This window comes from Mesoplodon mirus (genome assembly GCF_964341445.2).
Source record: "Mesoplodon mirus genome assembly, chromosome: 12".
NCBI lineage: Eukaryota > Metazoa > Chordata > Mammalia > Artiodactyla > Ziphiidae > Mesoplodon > Mesoplodon mirus.
Window position 1 is genome coordinate 32,123,019 of NC_138988.1, and position 22,475 is coordinate 32,145,493.

Consider the following 22,475-nt stretch of genomic DNA (forward strand, 5'->3'; position numbering starts at 1 on the left):
TTGTCAAATACAAGGGAGCCCCGCGCGCGTATGTGACCGCCGGGCCCACGAGCCAAGGCGGCCGGGGCTCGGTCGCAGCCTGCCGACATCCCAGACCCCGCGCGCGGCTCTCGGCCCAGCGGCTCAGGCCCACGCGGGCCTCGGGAGGGCGGCCCGGCCTCCGCGCTCGGGGCGCCGCCCGCTACCGGCGGGGGCACTGGGGGGCGGCGCCCACCTAGGCCAGAGCTGGCACCTGCGGCCGCGGCGGCACCAGGCCTGGGGTCGGCCAGCCCCGCTCCTTCCCTTGCAGCCCGCCGCCGCCTGCGCCTCACCTGCGGGCTGTCCTCCAGCGTCTCCTCGATGGGCAGCTTGTCGATCCCCGGCATCGTGGCGGAGGGAGGGCGGCAGCAAAAGACGCGGCGGCCGCCCACAGCTCCCGCGCCCGCCCGCCTGCAGCAGCTGACCCCGACCCGCCCTCTCTCGATGGATCTGCCGCCCTCGCCAGGCGCCAAGGGGCCGTACCGCGCGGGAAATCCCGCCTCCTTGGACTGACTGCCCCGCCTCCCTGCGCGCCCATTGGCTTGCAGCGACGCCCGTCACCGCGACGGGGCTGGCCCGGAGGTTCCTTCACTGCACTGGGCTTGCCTGCGAGCTTGGGCCTCCGACGCGGCGGGGGCGGCCCTTACTGCCAGCCCTGCTTCCGCGCGTTTGGTTGTAAGTCGTAGGGGACCGTCTTCCCCTAGCAAGGCGTGTGTCTCCTGGAAACAGAGCTTCGAGTGAGGACAGCACTGGGGAATTTGGGGCGGTTTGACTACTCCCGCAACATTTTTCGTCAGAGACCATGAAGGAGACCTCCCTGCTGGCGCCTTCTTTAGTTTCCTCAAATTATAACCTTCCCAACCCGGCCTGAAGCGTCCAGTTTCCCCTCTCCAGCAAAATGGTGCTGGCTAACTCAGACCTGAGCGATCAGTTGTGTCGTTAACTTGGCTTTCTGGTAAATTCATGGACAGTAGACTCCGTAAGATTTTTTTCTGAGCACTTGCATATCAGTATATTCAGTTAAAAACATGACTTTGCTGCCAATTCGTCAGTTCTTACCTGGCCTTGAGAGACTGACAGGCCACAATTCAGACTTCCATATTTCCTATAAATCACAAAACATCTTTTTAAAGTCAGGGTGCACTGATTTATTATGCTGGTAACAGATTAGCATTTCTGTTAAAGTTTTGGAAGAATCGTTAAATAGCTTCTTCAGCCTCTGTTTTTACAGGAAAGAAAAGTGAAGCTCTACTTCTAGAACTCGGCCTGGATTAGAACTTCTGCCTCTTTTGTCCATCTCTATATGTCCACATTCCTTAGAGAAGAATCATTATACAGAGAAAATGGCAGAATCACTAGTGTCTAAATATCTAGCCATTAATCCCACCAATCCATTACCATTTTCATTCAAAGAAGTATAAGAAATGCTGAATAAAAATTATTAGTTGCCCGATTCCACAGATAAATTGGAATAAATCCAGGTACAGTGGAACAAATCCAAATACAGTAACCGGAATGGAAGTTACTTATTTTAAACTCAAATACTAGATTTTACCATGATCTCTTGAAGGAAAAATAGAATCAAGTTTTTAAAGTTTTACCAGGTAGACTTGCAGTATAGTTTCACAGAATAATCCTTAGATTTCAATAAACTTTCAATAAGAGCTCTCCCCTTAGATTGTTTATCAACTAGTCACCCTGTGGAAGAGATCTTTAGTTTTTGAAAGGTGGTTTGGAGTCAGTTCTTACAGTGTTACTGGTTCCCAGCTGCTTGGATGTACCCGGCATCATACAGATCTCAGCAATACAACTCTGGCCTTCGACATTTCTTGTCTATCAGCACGGTGGCATGCAACCTGGCTATAAAGAAGGAAGACTTTCAGGGTAAGTAACATTCTTGGTTGAACTGTAATTAGATTATAAGTGAAGAAGAAGAAAGTTAGTGACAATTGATAAGAATCAGGAGTAAGTGACACATGAAAACAAAGTGAAGAAGAGTTATATGGTGCAGCTGAAGAGGTTCAGCCAGTTAACTTGGCCAAACTAAATAATTCCAATGAGAAATTATCTTAGGTATCTGAATTATCTGGGTGGGGTATTATCATCAAGTTAAATGGTTTCCTTTTTTGTATGTTACGTGCACCTAAACTGTGCAAGGATTCTCAAGAGGCTATTATATTATCAGAGAGAGGCAAGGAATTCTTGCCAGGCTCAGCTGATTAAAAAACAAAAACAAGTTGACATTCAATTGGGTGGAGAGGCAGTTTAGTCAAATTATAAAGCTAGAAAGAATCTTAAAAGGCTTTCCATTTGGATCCTCTAGCTTTAGGCTAGTTCACTCTGCTCAACCAGAAAAATGATTGTATTTCCTATTTTAAAACACTTCTAAAACTGCAGAATTGCAGTCTCCTTTGATAACCAGTTTAAGTTTAATCAGCCTAAGTTCTGTACAGTTGACCAAACTCGGTTCCTTTTATACAGGAAATGAGGCTTGTTCAGAGAATGCCTCAAGGGTTACTGGAGACTTGTGTGGGTAGCGTAATAAAAACTGGCCAGCAGGTTAATTTTATGGAAGGCAAGGCAGGATTAAACGACATCCACCAAAGAATTCATTGAGACATTTCACAATATAATTTACAACAAAAAGACATACAGTCTTGTAAGTAAGTTTGTTAATTATTAGTCTCCTAAAATTATATTTGATCCTCTTATAACTAAGTTTTTACATGATACCTCTTGAAGTTCTGGTCTGCGGTATATAATAGGAAAGAATCCAACAACCCAAATGACAGTGGTGCTTTACCTTTTAAAATTATCCCCTTAGGTTAGTGGTTACCAGACTTATGCACACATAAAAGTCATCTGGGGGAGGTTGTTAGAATACAGATTACGGAGCCCAGCTGAAGATTCTGATGCAATAGATCAGAGGTAGGACTGGGAATCTCCCAGGTGAATCCAAAGCAGGTCATCCTCAAACCACATATTGAAAAAGTCTATCCAAAGTGGAAAATAACCATTTCCCTTTACCACATAACCTTGTATTTTAGAAAATTTAAAGGGTCAAGTAAATATTTAGGAAAGAGTCTTTGGTTCCAGCTGAGGATGGTGAGAGGGGCACCATTTCCAGAATCACCTAGAGAGCTTGGGAATCTTCCCACTTACAAACATCCCCTGAAAGACTCCATCAATCTGAAATTCTGGGGTAATTCATGCTCGTTTTGAGAGTATAATATATAATGCAAATAATTCTAGATGTTACCTAATAAATCACTCCTTAATGAGACTCACTTTAACAGATAATTCAGCAGTTTTCTTAGCATTCAGCTGAGATGAACCAAATTCAAGAAATGAGTATATTAATTGATATTTTGGGAACCTGAGTCATTCCATCGACTCTAAAACATTTGAACCAGTGGTCAAGTAGGGAGAAGCTTTGGGCAATTGGGGGTTAGAATCAAAAGTTCTGAGGAGTGTGTTCCAAAAGAGGTGGGTGGGCAGCCAGGACCAACCGATTCTTCATTGTGCCCATTGCAAACCACCCTCTGGTCTTTGACCTTAATATTAATGTTGCTTTTGCTCTTTGCCACGGCATCCTTAGATTGCAAATTTGTGGCTAAAACATAAATCCTTGGAAAGGCAAATTCCATAGCTTCTACTTTCTTGACTGTGAAAAGAATAAAACTTTATTTCTAGGATAATTGTATATACCTGTTTCTTTTATGGTTGCCTTGATTCCTTTTTGGAAGATGAGGACATTGTAAACTAATTTCTTTGACCAAGCCAAGAACTGTGAAACCAAGCAGCATCATTCCTGTTTCTGTTGGGAGGTGAATAAAAGCATGGGCATGAGCTCATGGACAGGGACTGTGGAGGCAGCCTAGCTGGATTTGAATCCTGGCCTCACTCTTTACTAGTTCTGTGACTTGAGTCAAGTTGCTTAACTTCTCTGTGTCTCCATTTCGTCATCTAAAAAATGGGGCTTAATATAGAGAACCTACATGATAGAGTTGGGAAGATGATTAATGAGCTTTCAGAATAGTGCTGGGCACAATAAGCATTCAGTAAACATCAGCTAAGTATTCTCTTCATTATTTACTCTTAAATATTAAATGTTTCAGTGCCTTTAAGGCAGCTTTCATTTTCTTCATTTCTTCCTCTTTATCAAAACTAAAGAAGCCAATATTTTCTAAATCAGAAGATTGTCCTCATTATCTTAGAGAATCCTGACACTATTTTAAATAGTATTACCGTTACCCTTGCTAGTGTTTTATCACTTTGATTTAGGGGCTTTTGTGGTCAAATCAAAAAATTTTTAATCAATAAATATATATTGTGATATTCTGGAGAAATGGTGTAGGTACCAAACCAGCAAAGGCTATTACCCTGTTTTTGTTTTTTGGTTTTTGGCAGTGTGGGGAAGGGAGATGCCCTCAGATTAAAAGATATAAGATCTTCATGACATTCCTACTTCCCAGAAGTTCTGGGGAGCAATAGGCAAGTCAGTGGAGAAGAGATTGCTCTTAGAGAAACCAATAAGTCCCATGGCAGGTTAATCACTGAAATCATTTTGCTTTCTATGGAACCACAGAGGGCAGTAAAAAAAAAACAGTTACTGAGAATTGATTAAACCAGTACTGTTTAAAACATCATGGCTGATGCAGAGAAGTCTCAGAGTTAATCAGGACATCCTTCTAAGAACACTAGATGGTGCTCTGAATTTAGTTTTAGGATTCAAACTACCTCAGGAAATGGCTGTCGTCATTCAACAAATATTTATTAGGTAATGAACAAAATATTCAAAATCTCTGCCCTTGCGGAGCTACAGTTTAGTGGAGATGGTAGGAAGAAAGACAATGAAAAATAAACATAATATGTAGTATTAGAAGTATATCAGTAGTATATTAGAAAGTGGGGAGTGCTATGGAAAACAGCAGGGAAAATGGGATGGGGGCAGTTGCAATTTTAAATAAGCTTGTCAGAGTAGACTTCATTAAGAAGGTGACATCTGAACAAAAACTTGAAGGAGTCACTGGAGTGAGCAATGGGGACATCTGAGGAGAAGGTGTTCCGGGAAAGGAACAACCTGGCAGACGCCCTAAGCCCTAAGGCAGGAGTGGCTGGCTATTTTGAGAATTGCATAGAGATCAGGGTGCAGGAAAGGTGTGAGGATTTTGACTTCTACCCTGATTTTGGATAAAAACACCTTTATTTATTTTTTTAAAATATTATTTATTTGTTTATTTATTTGTTTTTGGCTGCGCCGGGTCTTAGTTGTGGCATGTGGGATCTTTTTTCAGTTGCGGCATGTGGGCTTCTTAGTTGCGACATGCGGACTCTTAGTTGTGGCATGCGGACTCTTAGTTGCAGTGTGCATGTGGGATCTAGTTCCCCTACCAGGGATCGAACCCGGGCCCCCTGCATTGGAAGCACAGAGTCTTACCCATGGGACCACCAGGGAAGTCCCAAAAACACCTTTAACTGAGGTTGTGACTTGAAACAAATGTTGGAGAAACAGTACAAATTAGTGATATGAGATATCATAAATCATGGGCAAATTAACATTGTCTTAAGTAAACTCAATACTTTATGAGATGTATTGGTTTAAAGGAAAAATTACATGAGTGATTTAGCTAAGTCATGTTCTATATACAGGGTCAAAAGTAAAGTCTTAATAACAGAAGACAATGATTTCATGTAAAAGCAGCTGTATGTTTTTTTCTCTTCCCTTTCTGAATAATTCAGCCCTAAAGCCATTAGATGTGGCCAAATAAAGTAGGAGTCTATGCAGGGTGGGTAGGCACGGGGGCCCAGAACGGGGTGTTGGAGCCAGCAGGGGCGAGGAGGGCATCCTCACAAAGGGGCACCCTGGTGTGGGGTGCCAGAGCCCGTGCAAGGTGAGCCCCCTCATCTACATAGGGGGGCGTCAGAGCACAAGATGGGTAAAAACAGCATTTTGGTTGGAGGGGCAGCCCCCAAGCAGCAGGATGTTGGAGCAAATGTGGGGTGAGGGTGCCTGAGAGGGCTGTTTCGGAGTCCAAGCATGATGAGGAGGGCTTTTGTTCAGGTTGGAAGCCTACTGCAGGTCTGAACACAAGGGGTGTGGAGAATATCCATGAAGAAGGGCAGCCTAGTGCAGGGTCTCAGAGTCCCAGTGGGGTGAAGAAGGCATCCACACAGAGTGCTTGGGTGTGCAGTGTCAGAACCCAAGCAGGGAGAGAAGGGCTTTTGTGCACCTAGGATAGGTTATTGGTGCTCTAGTGCAGTAAGGAAGGCTTCCATGAAGTAGGGCAGCCTGGGACGAGGCGTCAGAGCTCAAGTGAGGAAGTAGGGCATCTTTGCGGGGAAGGAGTGGTAGCAATGGCAGTTTGGTTACGCAGGGGGATAGATGCAATAGGTAAATATATTGAGGATAAGGGAAGCCAGATTTCTCACTGTCAGAGAAGGGAATTACAAATGTGGAAAGGGGGAAAGTTAGAATGAATCCTCTGGTACGAGACTGGAATTAGAGGTGTGTATGTGAACTCACAGATTTCAATAAATGTATAAGAGTAAACTGGATGTAAAGTGCGTATATGTCACATACCTGCATGTGTTTCTTAGCTTTTTCATCGAGAAGGCTTGTGAGCAGAGATGCGCCAATAACAATGAATGCACATCTGAGTCCATATCTTGGCTTCCAAACACCATTCTCCATTAAAAAGAACTAGGGCTCCTTGGAGAAATGGCTGACACTAGGGCTAGAGCAAGAAAAGAACAAAATGTGCCTGAGACATCTTGTTGTGCTAGAAAGTAGAAAGTGCTCAAAACTGATGTGTCAAAAGAACACAGAAGTCAGCTTGAAGGGGGATCCCATTAGCCAAATCAGGGGAAATTTCAACGTCACAATAAATAATGAGATTCTAACTCATTAAATAAAATAGGAGAGACTTCCCCAGTGGCGCGGTGGTTAAGAATCCGCCTGCCAAGGCAGGGGACACGGGTTGGAGCCCTGGTCCGGGAAGATCCCACATGCCGCGGAGCAACTGAGCCCATGCGCCACAACTACCGAACCTGCGCTCTAGACCCTGCGAGCCACAACTACTGAGCCCGTGAGCCACAACTACTGAAACCCGCATACCTAGAGCCCATGCTTCGCGACAAGAGAAGCCACCACAATGAGCAGCCCACGCACCGCAATGAAGAGTAGCCCCTGCTCACCACAACTAGAGAGAGCCCGCACGCAGCAACGAAGACCCAACACAGCCAAAGATTTAAAAAATAAATTAATTAATTAATTAATTTAAAAAATAGGAAACCATGAGTCCCTGCTGATATAAAGAAGTGAATAAATAGAAAGTTTGTTGAGGAACAAAATATTTACATAGGCTTAAAATACCTCGCCAAAAAAAATACTACATTATAAAGGTGAAAAGAGTAACTTTATAGTGGGAAAACCTGGCAGATGCCATCTTAATCAAATGCTCAAAGTTAAAATCACCAGTAATGAGACAAATCAAAATTATGTGCTACCTGATAGGAAATGAGAACACAGCATCACTCTTGTGTCATCCTGCCAAAGATGCTTAACCTGAATCTAATCACCAGGAAACATCCAACAAACCCTAAATGAAGGACTTTCTACAAAGTAACTGACCGTAATGTTCAAAAGTGTCCAGGTCATGAAAGTCAAAGAAATACTAGAGGATCTGTTGCTGATTGGACGAAACTAAAGTAACACAATTGAAGGCAGTTTGTGATTCTGAACTGGATCCTTTCACTGTAAAGGATGTTATTTGGGACAATTGTGAATTTTGAACTGGGTTTGGTGATTAGGTGGTAGTGATGTATCAGTGTTAACTTCCTGACTTTGATGATTTTATTGTGATTATTTAGGTGAATGTCCTTGTTTGCAGGAAAAACACTAAAGTATTTAGGGGTGATGGAGCATGATGTCAGCAACTACTCTCAAATGGTTGGAGAGAAAAGTTTTTTGTACTATACTTACAACTTTTCTGAAAGTTTGAGATTCTTTCAAAATTAAATAGAAAACATTAAATATTAAAATGAAAATTGGTGCATAGGTATATTCATAAATAGACCAATGACATGATATGTTGCTAAATTGTTTATATTTCCCTTAAAGTTTTTTCAAATTTTAAAGAGAAATTATTAAGTAAATAGATGTCATGACTGTTGACAGGAAGAAAGTGTAGTTCCTGGAGAGGGATATGACCTCAGGGTACTCAAAGTAAAATATTCCAGAGGTGATTTTTGCTCTTTTCTGCCCCTGCCCCCCATACATATATTTGATTTAATGGGGACCCAAACACTGCCGAGAATTCTCAGGTAGTACTTATGTGAAAAGATCCAGTGGTAACCATGACACCTGCCTTATTTGATTATAACCTTTTAGAAATATGTGTTTATTTTAAGGCAATTCCACTAATATCTGAGTTGCTAGATTTCTGAAATGTTATTTCCAGTTATCTTCTAGTACTAAAATGAATTCATTTATTTAGGTTATATATGTGAGCTGTGTAAAAATAATGTTTACTATTCCAGATAAAATCCCCTAAAATATTTTTAGAATCTTTATCATTTAACTTGCATGCTGCCAATTTTTCATCAGTTTTTTACTTTCTCAATCTGGGAACTAATTCAGTTTGCTTAAATACTTTGTCATTTGTTTATATGATTAGAAATACAGTTTTCAAGTGGTAAACTCTCCTTCATCTCTGTCCCCTCTGTTAATAATGTCATTATCCCTTTGGTCACACAAGCTAGAAATATGGGAATCAGGTTCACTTCCTCCCTCTTACTCCCCCCAACACACACACACACACACACCCCTATACCTGACTGGCCTTCATTACATTGCTTTTCTCTGACCTTTTCTTGAAACATTGCTACCTGAAGACATCTCTGAAAAGCCTTCATAGTAACATTGATAATGGTAATAAATGATAGCAAACAGTTTACATAATGTTTACTATGTGTCAGGTGTTACTTCAAGGGCTTTGCAAGTATCTCATTTCATCCTCAATTAGGTACTATAATTATCCCCATTTAATTATAGAGGAAACTGAAGCACAGAGAGGCTAAGTTACACGCCCAAGGTCACATAGTTAAAAAAAGGCACAGTGCTGGAATTTGGACTCAAGTAGTATGACACCAGAGTTGGGCTCTTACCACTCCTCAGCCCTTCTCAGTCTCACTCAAGCGATCTGGGCCCTTTTCTGCTCCCATAGCCTCTTGTGCACACATCTTTATTATATTCTTATATTGAAATTTTGTATTTATTGATTGGTGTTCCTAGAAGAATAAGAAAATTTTGTTATTTATATTTACAAAAGTAGAGAAAATAATGAACCCACATTATTATATTTCTATTCATTAGAGACAATGAATCCACATATACCCATCAGTCCAATGCAGCACTTATCAACATTTTGCAACACTTGCTTCAGTTACCTTTGTTTTCTTTCTGGGTTTTCCTGAAGTATTTTCTTTTCTTTTCTTTTTTTTAAATAATATAAGATTTAAAAAAATTTATTTATTTTATTTATTTATTTTGGCTGCATTGGGTCTTCTTTGCTCTGCGCAGGCTTTCTCTAGTTGTGGCGAGCAGGGGCTACTCTTCGTTGCGGTGCACGGGCTTCTCATTGCGGTGGCTTCTCTTGCTGCGGAGCACGGGCTCTAGGCGTGCAGGCTTCAGTAGTTGTGCTGTGTGGGCTCAGTAGTTGTGCCTCACAGGCTCTAGAGCGCAGGCTCAGTAGTTGTGGTGCACGGGCTTAGTTGCTCCGCTGCATGTGGGATCTTCCCGGACCAGGGCTGCAACCTGTGTCCCCTGCACTGGCAGGCGGATTCTTAATCACTGCGCCACCAGGGAAGCCCTCCTGAAGTATTTTCAACCGAAACCCAGACATTCTGAAATTTCACCTGTAAATACTTAAGTAGAATCTCTTTTAGAGGGGCATTTAAAAAAATATAACCATAATCTCGTTATCACACTGAACAAAATTAATATTAATGACTACCTTCTTGATCATGAGTTTCTTGAGGGCAGAAATCATTTCATCCCCTGGTTACCTAGTACACCCCTGATATATGCTGGAGTTTAATAAATGTATGTTGTGATTCAAAAGGTTATTTTTAAGTTGATAAGAACCATGACATTTATCCTCCAGAAACAATGTTATAAATAACAATCAGGTTCTCAGGTTAACTGACAACTCTCATTTAATCTACAATGATTAGATTAAATGGCACTAACATGTAGGCCTGAGCCCCTGGGAGCCTTAAATCCTAAACTATTTTATCTTTGATTATTGAGTCTGGGGAAATCCTGAGTCTAATTTAACCTAGCCCTGAGTTTTCTTGTTCCCACTGTCAATCTGAGGAGGACATAAAGACAAGGGCTAGATTGGGTGGGAGTGTTCATTGGTAAAGATTTCTTAGAAGGAAATATGGCAGAATCCAGCAAAAAAAATGATATATTCTTTTTTATGATAAATTCTGGTTTATTTTGGGGTGATAAAGAAATAATATATTCTTCAAAGAAACTTTATCATGGAAATACTCCTGCGTATGTGCTAACAAGGTAGTCATTGTTTGTTATAGTTTAAAAAATTGGAGACAAATGTAAGTGCCATTATCAGGGGTATAGTTCAATGAATTATGGCTCTTCCACTTGATGTAGCACCAAGCAGCTGTTGAAAAATGAGGTAGAGCTGTGCGTGCTGATGTCATGTCATGTCAGTGTGGGGGAACCACATTGCAGAATAGTATGTGTGTCTGACTCCATGTGGATAAAAATGTGTGTGCATGCATCTACCTCTTTATGTCAAGGCATTCTAAAAAGACAGGAAGGAGCAGCACTAAACTGTTAGTAGTGGCCAGTGGGTTGGAGAGTAAAAATGGGGTAGAATTGAAGGAGACTATCATATTTTACTCTATGTACCATAGTATTAAATGAATTTTTTAAAAAATAGAAATGTATCAGAGTTTTAGATGATTTTATATCAAATTTTTAAAATCAAGGGCTTGACATATACAAGGCACTATACTGAAAATAATTTTGACTGATTTGAAAGTGTAAAAATATGAAACTATACTCTTGAGGTTGAGAAGAGCAAAGCCTAAAATGTTTTCTAAATGTTATAAATAGAGTGAACTTATTCTACAAATCTTTATTTAATATCTCCTGTTTGATGGGCACTGTGAGCGGTGCTGGGAGAGACAGAAGTGTGTGAAATAGTCCCAACTCTCCTGAACCTTGTAGCCACTGGGAAATATACCATGTGTCTCAAGTAACAATGATGGCTGAGGAGGGCCTGAGGAATGACAGAGTGTCACAGATATGAATTGTGCCTCAGGATTTTTAAATTTTAAGCTCAGATTTTAAACATGTCCCATCTCACTTTTTATTTAATTATAGTTTCATAATGTCATAATGTCTAATTTGTGGATTACCCTGGAGTCATACATAAGTAGTTCATAGAAAACTGGGACTACTTCTACACATTAAAAAACAATGGCAACAGTAGTAAACACACAGAATTTACATTGCCTGTCCAGCTTACAAATATCACCTCTTCCTAGTCCCATCCATCCATCCACCTATCCATCCATCTGTTTATTCACTCATTCAACAAATATTTATTGAATGTCTACTTTAGTGTTGCTCTAGGAGATACTGTATGTGTAATAGTAAAAAATAAAGTATTTTATTTTAGAAAACATATTTTAATATTTAAAAATACTGAGGGTCTCAAATAGAACAGTGTAATTCCCATGCAAAAGCAAGGGGCAAATGTCATTAAAACTTTGCTTATTGCATTTCTTACTTATTATGCTCACAGGCTGATTTTATTTCTTATTATGCTATGACTGGTTTATAAAAATCTCTGCCGGGGCTTCCCTGGTGGCGCAGTGGTTGAGAGTCCGCCTGCCAATACAGGGGACGTGGGTTCATGCCCCAGTCCGGGAAGATCCCACGTGCCGCGGAGCGGCTGGGCCCGTGAGCCATGGCCACTGAGCCTGTGCGTCCGGAGCCTGTGCTCCACAACGGGAGAGGTCACAACAGTGAGAGGCCTGCGTACCGCAAAAAAAAAAAAATCTCTGCCAAAGCACCTAACACACTGGGCATTTTTCCTGATAGTTAATGATTTGGGACTTAATTGAAATACATAATTAGAAAATAAATGTTAGCAAAGCCTGAGTTGATTTACAAGTTACTAAAGCAAAATAAAACATAAACCTCTCAACTTTTACTTCACCTTGAACATGTAGATGTTTAAAACATAGGCTGTCCAATTTTCCAATTCCTAAAGTCTCTTCAATGTCAATGTGTCAGGCTTTTATTTCTCATCTCAAAATAATTGTTGAAAGATATTGAGGATTGATCATAAGCAAGGTTTCACAATCTTTTTCTTTCTTTTTAACTTCTTATTTTATATTGGAGTATAGTTGATTAACAATGTTGTGTTAGTTTCAGTTGTGCAACAAAGTGATTCAGTTATACATATACGTGTATCTATTCTTTTTCAAGTTCTTTTCCCAATTAGGTTCACAACCTTTTTCTTAATTGATCAGTGCACTTTGATGTTTATATCATGAGATCATTGGTGAAGATGTTACAGTGGCCATTAAGTGATAAAATCAATAGAACAGGGAATTTGGAGACGGAAAAGTCAAGGCTCTGCCACTGCTATTTGGTGACTTCTGCAAATTACAACTGAACTCTCAGTTTGTTTTCTCAGCTAACAAATAGTGGAGGATTTATTAAAGGATTAAGCACAAATACACTAAAAATGCTTTAAAAGCTATAAATCATTATAGACATTTTGTGTTTGTATTCATTATAACATTACTCTAGATAAACAGCACTTATTAGAAACCAACAGTAGACATTATATTAGTGGTGAAACACTATTCTCATGTCAGGAACAAAACAAGGATATCTGTTTTCATCATCACTATTTTCACCATTGTACTGTACTTCTAGACCAGCATTGTCCAACAGAACTTTCTGCAGTGATGGCAATATTCTCTGTCTGTGCTGTTCAATATAGTAGCCACTGGCCACATGTGGCTACCTAAATGTAAATAAATTACAAGAGAATTAAATTTAAAATTTAATTGCACCAGCACTTGCACTAGCCACATTTCAAGTGCTCATTAGCCACATGTGGCTAGTGGCTACCATATTGGATAGTGCAAACACAGAACATGTCTCTCATTTTAGAACTAGAAGTTCTAGTTCTAAACTAGTCTAGTTCTAGACTAGAAGTTCTATTTGTTTACAATTATAGAATAATGTTTAATTATAATCACATATCTATCCATCCACCAATCTATTTTATTTTTTATGCATTTTAAAGTTACAGACATCAATATACTTCTCCCCTAACCTCTTTAGCATGTGTATCATTAACTATAGTTCAGCACTCGTTTATGCTTTAACAGATAAAATTTTACATACAGTGAAGTGAATAAATCTTAAAGAGTATTAGTAATTATTGACAAGTGAATACATCTGTGTAATCCAAAACCTAGCAAGATATAGAACATTACCATCACCCCCCATGTTTCCTGATTCTTCTTCCCCTTCATTCTCTGCCTCCAACCCCAAATTCTGATTTTTTCAATATAAACTAGTTTTGTCTGTTCTGGAACATCACATAAGTGAATCAAACTTCATATATTCTTTTGTATAAGACTTCTTTGAGTTATAATGTTTTTGAAATGCTTTTGAAATTCATCAGTGTTGTTCCATATATTGATACTATATATCAATACCTTTATATTGTTGAGTTGTATTCTAGTATTGTATTATACCATAGTTTGTCTGCATTCCTGTTGATAGACACCTAGTTGCCAGTTTGGGCTATTATCAGTAGAGCTTCTGTGAATATTCTCATGCAAGTCTGTTTGTGGACCTGTTTTCATTTTTCTAGGAATGGAATTGCTGGATCATAGCATAAGTATATGTTTGCTGCTAATGTATGGGATTAAATTGATTCTTGTATATTTACCTTTATAGTATGACTTCGCTAAATTCACTTATTAGTTTTAGTAGCATTTGTAGATTTTAAAAAGTTTTTATTGTAAACAATCATGTCATCTGTGAAAAGAGACCCTTCTTCCTTTCTGATCTATATGATCTTTATTTCTTTTTCTTTCTTTATTGCACTGGTGTTCAATAGAAATGGTGAAAGTGACCATCCTTGCTTTGTTCCTTATCTTAGGGAGAAAACATTCCATTTTTCACCATTAAATAGTATGTTAACCGATTATTTCTATAGATGCCCTTTATCAGATTGAGAAAGTTACTTCTAATCCTAATTTGCTGAAAAAACATTTTTAAAAATAAATTTATTTATTTATTTTTGGCTGCACTGGGTCTTTGTTGCTGCGCGCGCACTTTCTGTAGTTGTGGCGAGTGGGGGCTGCTCTTTTTTGCGGTGTGCCGGCTTCTCATTGTGGTGCCTTCTCTTGGGTGGAGCACAGGCTCTAGGCGCACGGGCTTCAGTAGTTGTGGCACATGGGCTCAGTAGTTGTGGCTCGCGGGCTCTAGAGCACAGGCTCAGTGGTTGTGGCACACGGGCGTAGTTTCTCCACAGCACGTGGGATCTTCTCAGACCAGGGATCGAACCCGTGTCCCCTGTGTTGGCAGGTGGATTCTCAACCACTGCGCCACCAGGGAAGTCCCAAGATTTTCTTTAAATGTTTGATAAACTTCACCAGTGAAGTTATCTGGGCCTGAAGTTTTCTTTGTGGGAAAGAATTTGATAACCAAGTCAGTTTCTTTAATAGATATAGAACTAGGCATGTTTTCTATTTCATGTTGTCTCAGTTTTGGTAATCATATATTTTTCAAGATACTTGCCTATTTCATGTAAGTTGTTGAATTTACTGATATAAAGTTGTTCATTATATTCTTTTATCTTTTTAATGTCTGCAATTTCTGTAGTGATATCACCTCTTTATTCCTAATATTGGTAATTTGTGTTCTATCTTTTGTTCTTGACCAGTCTACCTACAGGTTCCGCCTTCCCAGTTTTTCTTTTTTATTATTATTATTGGAGTATAGTTGATTTACAATGTTGTGTTAGTTTCTGCGATACAGCAAAGTGAATCAGTTATACATAACCTATATCCACTTTTTTTTTTTTTAGATTCTTTTCCCTTATAGGCCATTACAGAGTACTGAGTAGAGTTCCCTGTGCCCAGTTTTTTTTTATGAGGAGCTTTTCAGATAAATTATCTAGTGCTGTATAAATCACCCAAAGCTTAGTGGTTTAAAACAGTAGTATTCATTTAATACCTCTCACAGTTTCTCTGTGTCAGGAATTCAGGAGTGACTTGGATACCCAGTCCTGTCTTGGAGTCTCTGTTAATATTGTGATCAGGTGTCATTTGGGGCTTCAATCATCTGAAGGCTTGAGTAGGGCTGGAGGATTCACTTCCCAAGTGACTCATTCACATAGCTGGCAAGTTGGTGTTGACTATTGACAGGAAACCTCAATTCCTCTCCATGTTGGACTCTACACATGTCATGGTAGCTGGCCTCATGTGCTTGCCAATCTTCGATTGTGAGGTTATATTTGCCTACTTTTAATCTGTGGGAATCCTGTGGACCTAAATTAGGGAGGCTTTCTTCCAGAGAGAATTTGGTCTGCTTTTGCCAGGAACCATTATCGAAGTGGCCTGAAGTAAGAGAGTTCAGTCTGGTGCCCCCCGCCCCCATCTACTGCTAGCCTGAGGATTAGAATCCTGGTTTCAGTGATGCTAAGGATTTTTCCCTTGTGGGTTACCTCGTATTTATCGTTTGTTTACTGATCACTGCTCCCAGTTCTGATTTCATTTCTTGGTTGTTGGGCTTTTATTGTTTTGTTTGGTGAACAAACAAAATTTCCCTTACTTATGGGGATCTCAGCAATGTATCTGAAGGTATTTTTTACCCAGGATCTAATTGTTTTGTAGTTGAAGGATCTTTCAAGGAATATGGCCCAGCATATTGCTAGAACAGAAATATCCCATTCACTCTCCAGTTTACTTCAAGTCTGGCTTTTTTCTTTACCCTCCAGTTTGCCAGGGTTGACAGTAACCCCCTTGTTAACAAACCTAGTATATTTCCCTCAGCCTCTCAGCAGCATTGACACAGCTGACCATTCATTTATTCTTTCATCTAGTATGAGCTGAGTACTGTTTTGGATGCCAGAATGAACAGAACAGACAAAAATTCTAGAGATAGGAAACAGCCAGTAAACAATAAACATAATAAACAGATATATAAGGGACTTCCCTCGCAGTCCAGTGGTTAAGACTCCATGCTTCCACTGCAGGGGACATGGGTTCGACTCCTGATCAGGGAATTTAGATCCTGCATGCTGCACTGTGCAGGCAAAAAAAACAAAAACAAAACCAAAACAGCAACAAAAAAGGATATATAAAAAGGCAAAAGGTAGTAAATGCTTTTAACAAAAATTGGAGCAGGGCAGAGGGCCTTAGGAATCCTGAAAGAGAGGTTGAAATTTTTAAAGGGGCAGGAAGAGTAAGCCTTATTGAGAAAATGATATTTGAGGAAATACTTGAAGGAGGTAACAGAGTAGTCCATGAGGATATGTGAAGGAAGAACATTCTAGGTAGTGAAAACAACCAGTGTAAACTCCTGAAGCAGGATTGTGCCTGTGTTCTCAGGAAGAGGTCCAGTGTAGCTGGAACAAAGTGAGCATGGGAGATGTAATAAGAGGTAAGATCAGATAGGGAAGGGGGGCTGGCAAGTCATGTCAGAGCCTGTAGGACACTATAAAGACTGACTTTTACTGAGATGGGAAGCCATTTTTTGAGCAGAGTTATGATATGAACTAACTTTTTTTTTTTTCTGCCACACTGCACGGCTTGCAGGATCTTATTCCCAACCAGGCAACCAGGGATTGAACCCATGCCCCCTGCAGTGGAAGCACGGAGTCCTAACCACTGGACAGCCAGAGAATTCCCTGAACTGACTTGTTTGTAAATGATCCCTCTGGCTGCTTACTGTGTTGATAGAAAGCCATAGGAGATCAAGGATGGGAAGGAGATCAAGGAGCTCAGGAAGACCACTTGAGATGCTATTGTAGCCATCTTTCTCCTTGACCCTTTTTCCTCTCTTGGGTCAATTACCGTATCTCCAGATTTTTCTCTTGCCTTACTAGCTGTTTCCTTCTCTAGTTCCTTCTCCAGCACATCTTCTCCAATTTCCAAATGTTGGAATACCTCAGACTTGGTCCTAAGATCCTTCTTGTATCTAGGTCCATTCACTGGTGATCTCATGCAAACCTCTAGCTTTTAATGGCTTTAATACCTATGATTTATGCTGGTAATGCACAAACTTGAGAGATTTCAGCCCGGAGCTCATACTCATAAACCCAGTAGCCTACTTGCTCTCCAAACTGGAGCTCTTCACTTCTCGCCAAACCTTTCCTCTCCTAATCCAGGCTTTCACACCCCAGTAAATGACACTATATTTGCTCAAGCCAAAAAACAGTCATCCTTAATCCTCTCTTTCCTTCATTTCCACCAGTCCATCAGCAGGATGTGTTTTTCTATCCCTGAATAGATGAGCTATTTCCTCCACAATGCTATGTGTCAAATAACTTCAAAAATCTCAATGGCTTAAACAACGAATATTTATTTTTCTCACTCACAATACTGTAGGTCAGTTGGTGTTTGGCTGAGTTTGCCTGGGCTTGGCCTACTTAACTGCAGGCCGCTGGATGGGTTGGGGGTCTGTGTGTTCATTCTGGGGCTCAGGCTGAGGGGCAGCAGCTACCCCAGGGATGACCACATGGTGATATCAGAAGCTCAGGAGGGAAAAAACCAGTCATGCTGGCACATTTCAAGCTTCTGCTCACATCACTTCCCATTGGCTGAAGCAAGTCACATAGACAAGCCTAAAGCTTAGGAGTGGGAAGTACACTATATCCACTATGAGGCCACAGCAAGGGCGTGGCTATATAGTACATTATGGGGATTGAAGAATTGGTACTAATTATTCAATTACTCAGTCTCCCACAACCGCCTGAAGAATTATATCTCTCCCCAAATCCACTATTAGCCATCATCTCTTGCCCCAGACAGCTATCTCTGTTTTCATCATACCTAGAACAAGGCCTCGCATTAGTACACGCTCAGTAAAAAGGTATTGAATAAACAACTCCCAACTGATCTTCCTGGTTACACTCATCACTCTTCAGTCTCTTTCTATGTAGCAGCCAGGGTGGGGTTTTAAAACCGTAAATCCTATCTGTGATATAATAAAAAGAAATATATTTGATCTTTGTCCCAAGTTCCAGGCACACAGCTACTAAATTTCTTGGAATTTCCTGAGTAATAAGAGTGATAGGAGCATCTTTTATTCTAAGGACATGACTCTTGGTGGGTTCTAGATAGCTTCAAGATGGGGGCTGGTTGCCAGAAAGACCAAACCTAGATTAGAGACTTGTAACTTTCAGCCCCACCTCCCAACCTCAGGGGAGGGGAGAGGAGCTGGAGACTGAGATCAATCACCAATAGCCAATGATTTATTCAGTCTTGCCTATGTAATGAAACTTCCATAAAAACCCCTAAAGGACAGGGTTCAGAGAGCTTCCAGGTTGGCGAACACACTGAAATGGTGTTCACTGGGAGGGTGGTGTGCCCAGAGAGGGTGTGGACGCTCTCTGACCTTTCCCCCATACCTTGCCCTATACATCTCTTCCATTTGACTGTTTCCGAGTTGTATCCTTTATAATAAACTAGTAAACATAAGCAACATGCCTTCCTGAGTTCTGTGAGCCATTCTAGCAAATAATTGAACCTGAGAAGTGGGTCGTGGGAGCCCCAGATGTACAGTCAGTTGGTCAGAAGTACCCATGGCAACTTGGGACTTGCAAACTAGTTTCTAAAGTGGGGGCAGTCTCGTGGGACTGAGCCCTTAACCTGTGGGGTCTGCACTAGCTCCAGGTAGTTAGTGTCAGAATTGAATTGTAGGACACCCTGTTGATGTCTGCAGAGAACTGGAGAATTGCTTGGTGTGGAAAAACCCATACACATTTGGTGTCAGCAGTGTTGTGAGTAAAAACAGCTCAGACTATCATATTAGTCCCAACTTAAAACCCTGCCGTGGGTTCCCTTTGCTCTTGAACTCCTTACAATGGTCTTTATAAAGGCATCTATTATCCAGCCAGGCCTGGCTCTCCAAACAATAGCATCTGGTACCACTCACTTCCCTCTGGCTAACTGCCCTTTTCTTCCTTAAATATTCCAATGCTTTTCAGCTGCAAGACCTTTGTACTTAATGTTCCTTCTGACTGGAATGCTTTTTCTCAAGATCTTGGCATGCTAGCTTTCTCTCATCCTCAGCTTCAGCTAAAATGTCACCTCCTTAGAGAGGCCTCCCTGACCATCAGTACTTAAAGACCCTCTTCCCATTCCACCCCTACCCCTGTTACGTTTTATCACCATCACCTTGTTTATTCCTTTCACCGAGTTTATCACTCTCTAAAATTACCTTGTTTTGTTTATCACTAATCTCTAGCACCTAGAACGGTGTCTGGCACAGGTTAAGTGCTCTATAAAAATTCATTATATGAATATATGAGAAAACATTTCCTCCACATTTTAAAAGAAATTCTTTGCTATCTTTTATTTCCATCTACTCCTCCATATATAAAATGTTATAAGTAAGTCCAGATAAAATCAACTCAGGAGAAATAAAAATATTGCAATGTTTGTGTTCGTAATGAAGAAATTAGGGACTGGAGTTGCTTCAGCATGTGTTGTGGCATCCTTGAAACTTGTGCCTCTAGGGCACTAATCTGTGGGGTTGAAGGTCTCAGTGAGGCCTCCTTCCACCTCCCTTACCTGACTTACCTTTTCTCTTTTTCCATTCTCATCCCTGGTTAATGTACGAGATTATTTACTTATTTACAATTATTGTTCGTTACCTGTCTCCCCACTCCCACCCCCGCTGTGAGCTTCATGGGCGCATGAAGGCAAGGATCCTATTCTGTTTTTTCTGGTACTCAGTAGATGTTCACCCAACTACGGGATGAATGGATGAATGAATGAATGTTTCAAAGGAGAGAAAGGAATCTGGGAGGTCCTGAATCAATCTCTTCCTCCAAGTCTTCCCAGAGTAAGGTCACCCTCACCATTGCAGTCTACCTCCCAAGACACTACAGGCAAAACCTCCACAAGGTATAAATGTTTTACTAGTTTATTCATTGTCAGAATGGCTTTACTTGTATATTTATAAATCTATCTTGTGTGCCTGTTGATGCTTTGTGTGTGAATCCTTTATTCACTCTAGAGCTAGTATAAGGAGGAATTTAGCTTGGTGTTTATGACATTGTGATAGGAAGTGACATCATGATAGGGCAAAATCTGATGAAGTTGAGCTCAGTCCTGTAGAGGCTGTTTCCTCTGTGACACAGAGGTATTGGAAGAAGAGGAGCGGGAGAGTACAAGAACTAAAAGTGTCACAACTTTGGTAGGAAGTGGCCACTTCAGAATCTTCCCAATTAGCAGCTGTGTTTCTCTTTTAATTTCATGTCTTCTTAGGATGATGAAATTAAAATATTCTGTTCTTGGTTATTTTTCACAAACCTTATTGTCCTCATGAAAACCCTCCAGTCCCTCAAAATATCAACAGAGAGAAATTTTTCTTTAAAAGATAAACTGTTTTTTTTCTTTGAAACAACTATGATGGGAGAGAAATTCTTTCTTTAGTTTGAATAGTCATACTTTTCAGTTGCTTGGAGGCAGTTACATATGAATCTTCATATAAACTTGTATCTCTCTCATTTAAAAGAAAAGATGAAAGAAGAGAATTAGCTCATTAATTATTTAAAATACTTGGTGCAACTGTTCCTTATGAATTAATCCAGACACTTGGAAGACAATTAAACTCAGTGTTAATAACATTGCCAACCTTTTCCAGTATGCTGCACTCCAAATACTATTGTGTTTTCATTGACAAGATTCACTATTACATATGCATGTGAAAAACAGGCCTTTTCATCAGAATTACTATAATAGCATTAAGGGATTATTATTTTTTCCAATTTCTTTGGAAGAAAATTCACTTAAATTAGATTATTTATTACTTGACTGCTCTCCTATCTTGCCTGTATTAGGTAACTGGAGTTCATGAAAGTATAAACTTCAGAATAAAAAGCATGATTTTATACATTAATGATTTCAAATAAAAGAGGAGTGCTAGTCTGTGCATCACTTCTTTTCGAGAAAGTTAAGTCTGTGTTCTGCTTAGGAGAGATAACACTTTTTGTCCCTGTACGTGGCCCCCCTGGTGTAGCCATTAGTTGCTAATTACTTGCAAACAAATAAACAATTAACTCCTGGAGCTGCTGGCTGGGCCAGTGTTCATTGACATGCTAAAACTTTCTAAGACTTTCTAAGGGATTTTAATTAGTGACGTTCTAAATCCAGCCCCCATCGTCAGCGGAGCCATAAGGTGAACTGCAGGAAGGTCCAGCCCGGTACACGTGGGGCAGAGCCAGCCAGGGAGGAGTGGAGAGGCCAGAGCTATAGCTCTGTGCAGCCCACATGAGGATGTCTCCCAGCCTTCAGGAAGGTGCTCGGCTTGGGAAAAGCAAACCCTCACCCTGCTCCTTTTCAATTGAGAGCATCTTAGGACTGGACCAGAAGAAAGACTGTGTTCCATCAATGAAACCCCACAGGCCCTGGGCAGACACCTGCGGCTCTTCAGGTATGCCACAACTTAATTTTTAAAATTCTTTGTTAATTCGTTTGCAATGTTTAATTTGGCCTTTTTTTCATACTACATAGACTTAGAGAAAAACTGCAATTTCATCCAATTACATAATTGAAGAATCTAGCACTTTTAATGCCTCCAGCTGAGTCCTATGGGAAATAGAAAGAACATCGGCCTTAGATCCAAGTGGATATGAAGTTCACCCACAGGAAATGCCAAGAACCTTCATTTTCTTCAGAAGATCTCTGGGTTTATTTGCCACATCAGATATTCTAAATCTCCTTTCACTGAAAAATAAATGACATTCAGAGGCCAAAATGTGTCCTCTATCAGCAAGGCAGGGTTCTCATTTTTGTTTGCTTTTTGGATTTTGGTCGATGAAAGGTCAGTTCTGCTGTGAAACCCAGAAGAATTCTACTAGGAAAATTAAAGACAAGTTCCTGAAATTACTTCTTATAGAACTTTGTGGAATATAGAATTGGACATCTAAGGTGGGATTTATTTTTCTGTTTTTAGGGAAAGAGGTTAACCTATGTCTACATGTCCCGAGTCTTCCTAATGGGATCTCATTACCTTGTACTGTGGATCACTCAGTGCCGGAAGAAAGTGTTTTGAAATATGAAGATTTTTCAGCCTCAGAAAGACTTTCCTTGAAAAGAGAATTGAGTTGGTACAGAGGCCGAAGACCCAGAACCGCTTTTACTCAAAACCAGGT

The 22,475-nt window shown here is 40.4% G+C and overlaps 2 protein-coding genes across 4 annotated transcripts in view; one reads left to right on the plus strand and one right to left on the minus strand.

Moving 5' to 3' along the window:
• Window positions 1-490, minus strand: part of APPL1 (adaptor protein, phosphotyrosine interacting with PH domain and leucine zipper 1) — a 33,713-nt gene extending 33,223 nt beyond the window's left edge. The window contains exon 1 of one of the 2 annotated variants that reach the window (XM_082638977.1): window positions 312-490. In XM_082638977.1, coding sequence (XP_082495103.1) covers window positions 312-365 — 54 coding nt within the window. In that variant the 5' untranslated portion in view covers window positions 366-490. The remainder of the gene's footprint in view (window positions 1-311) is intronic. The other variant, XM_082638976.1, reaches the window with a different exon arrangement.
• Window positions 491-699: 209 nt separating this feature from the next.
• HESX1 (HESX homeobox 1) overlaps window positions 700-22,475 on the plus strand; it is a 22,665-nt gene continuing 889 nt past the window's right edge. Inside the window, exons 1-2 of one of the 2 annotated variants that reach the window (XM_082637680.1) lie at window positions 700-1,902; window positions 22,277-22,473. In XM_082637680.1, the coding sequence (XP_082493806.1) occupies window positions 1,794-1,902; window positions 22,277-22,473 (306 nt within the window). In that variant the 5' untranslated portion in view covers window positions 700-1,793. Of the gene's footprint in view, window positions 1,903-21,561; window positions 21,755-22,276; window positions 22,474-22,475 lie in introns of those variants that run through there. The other variant, XM_082637679.1, reaches the window with a different exon arrangement.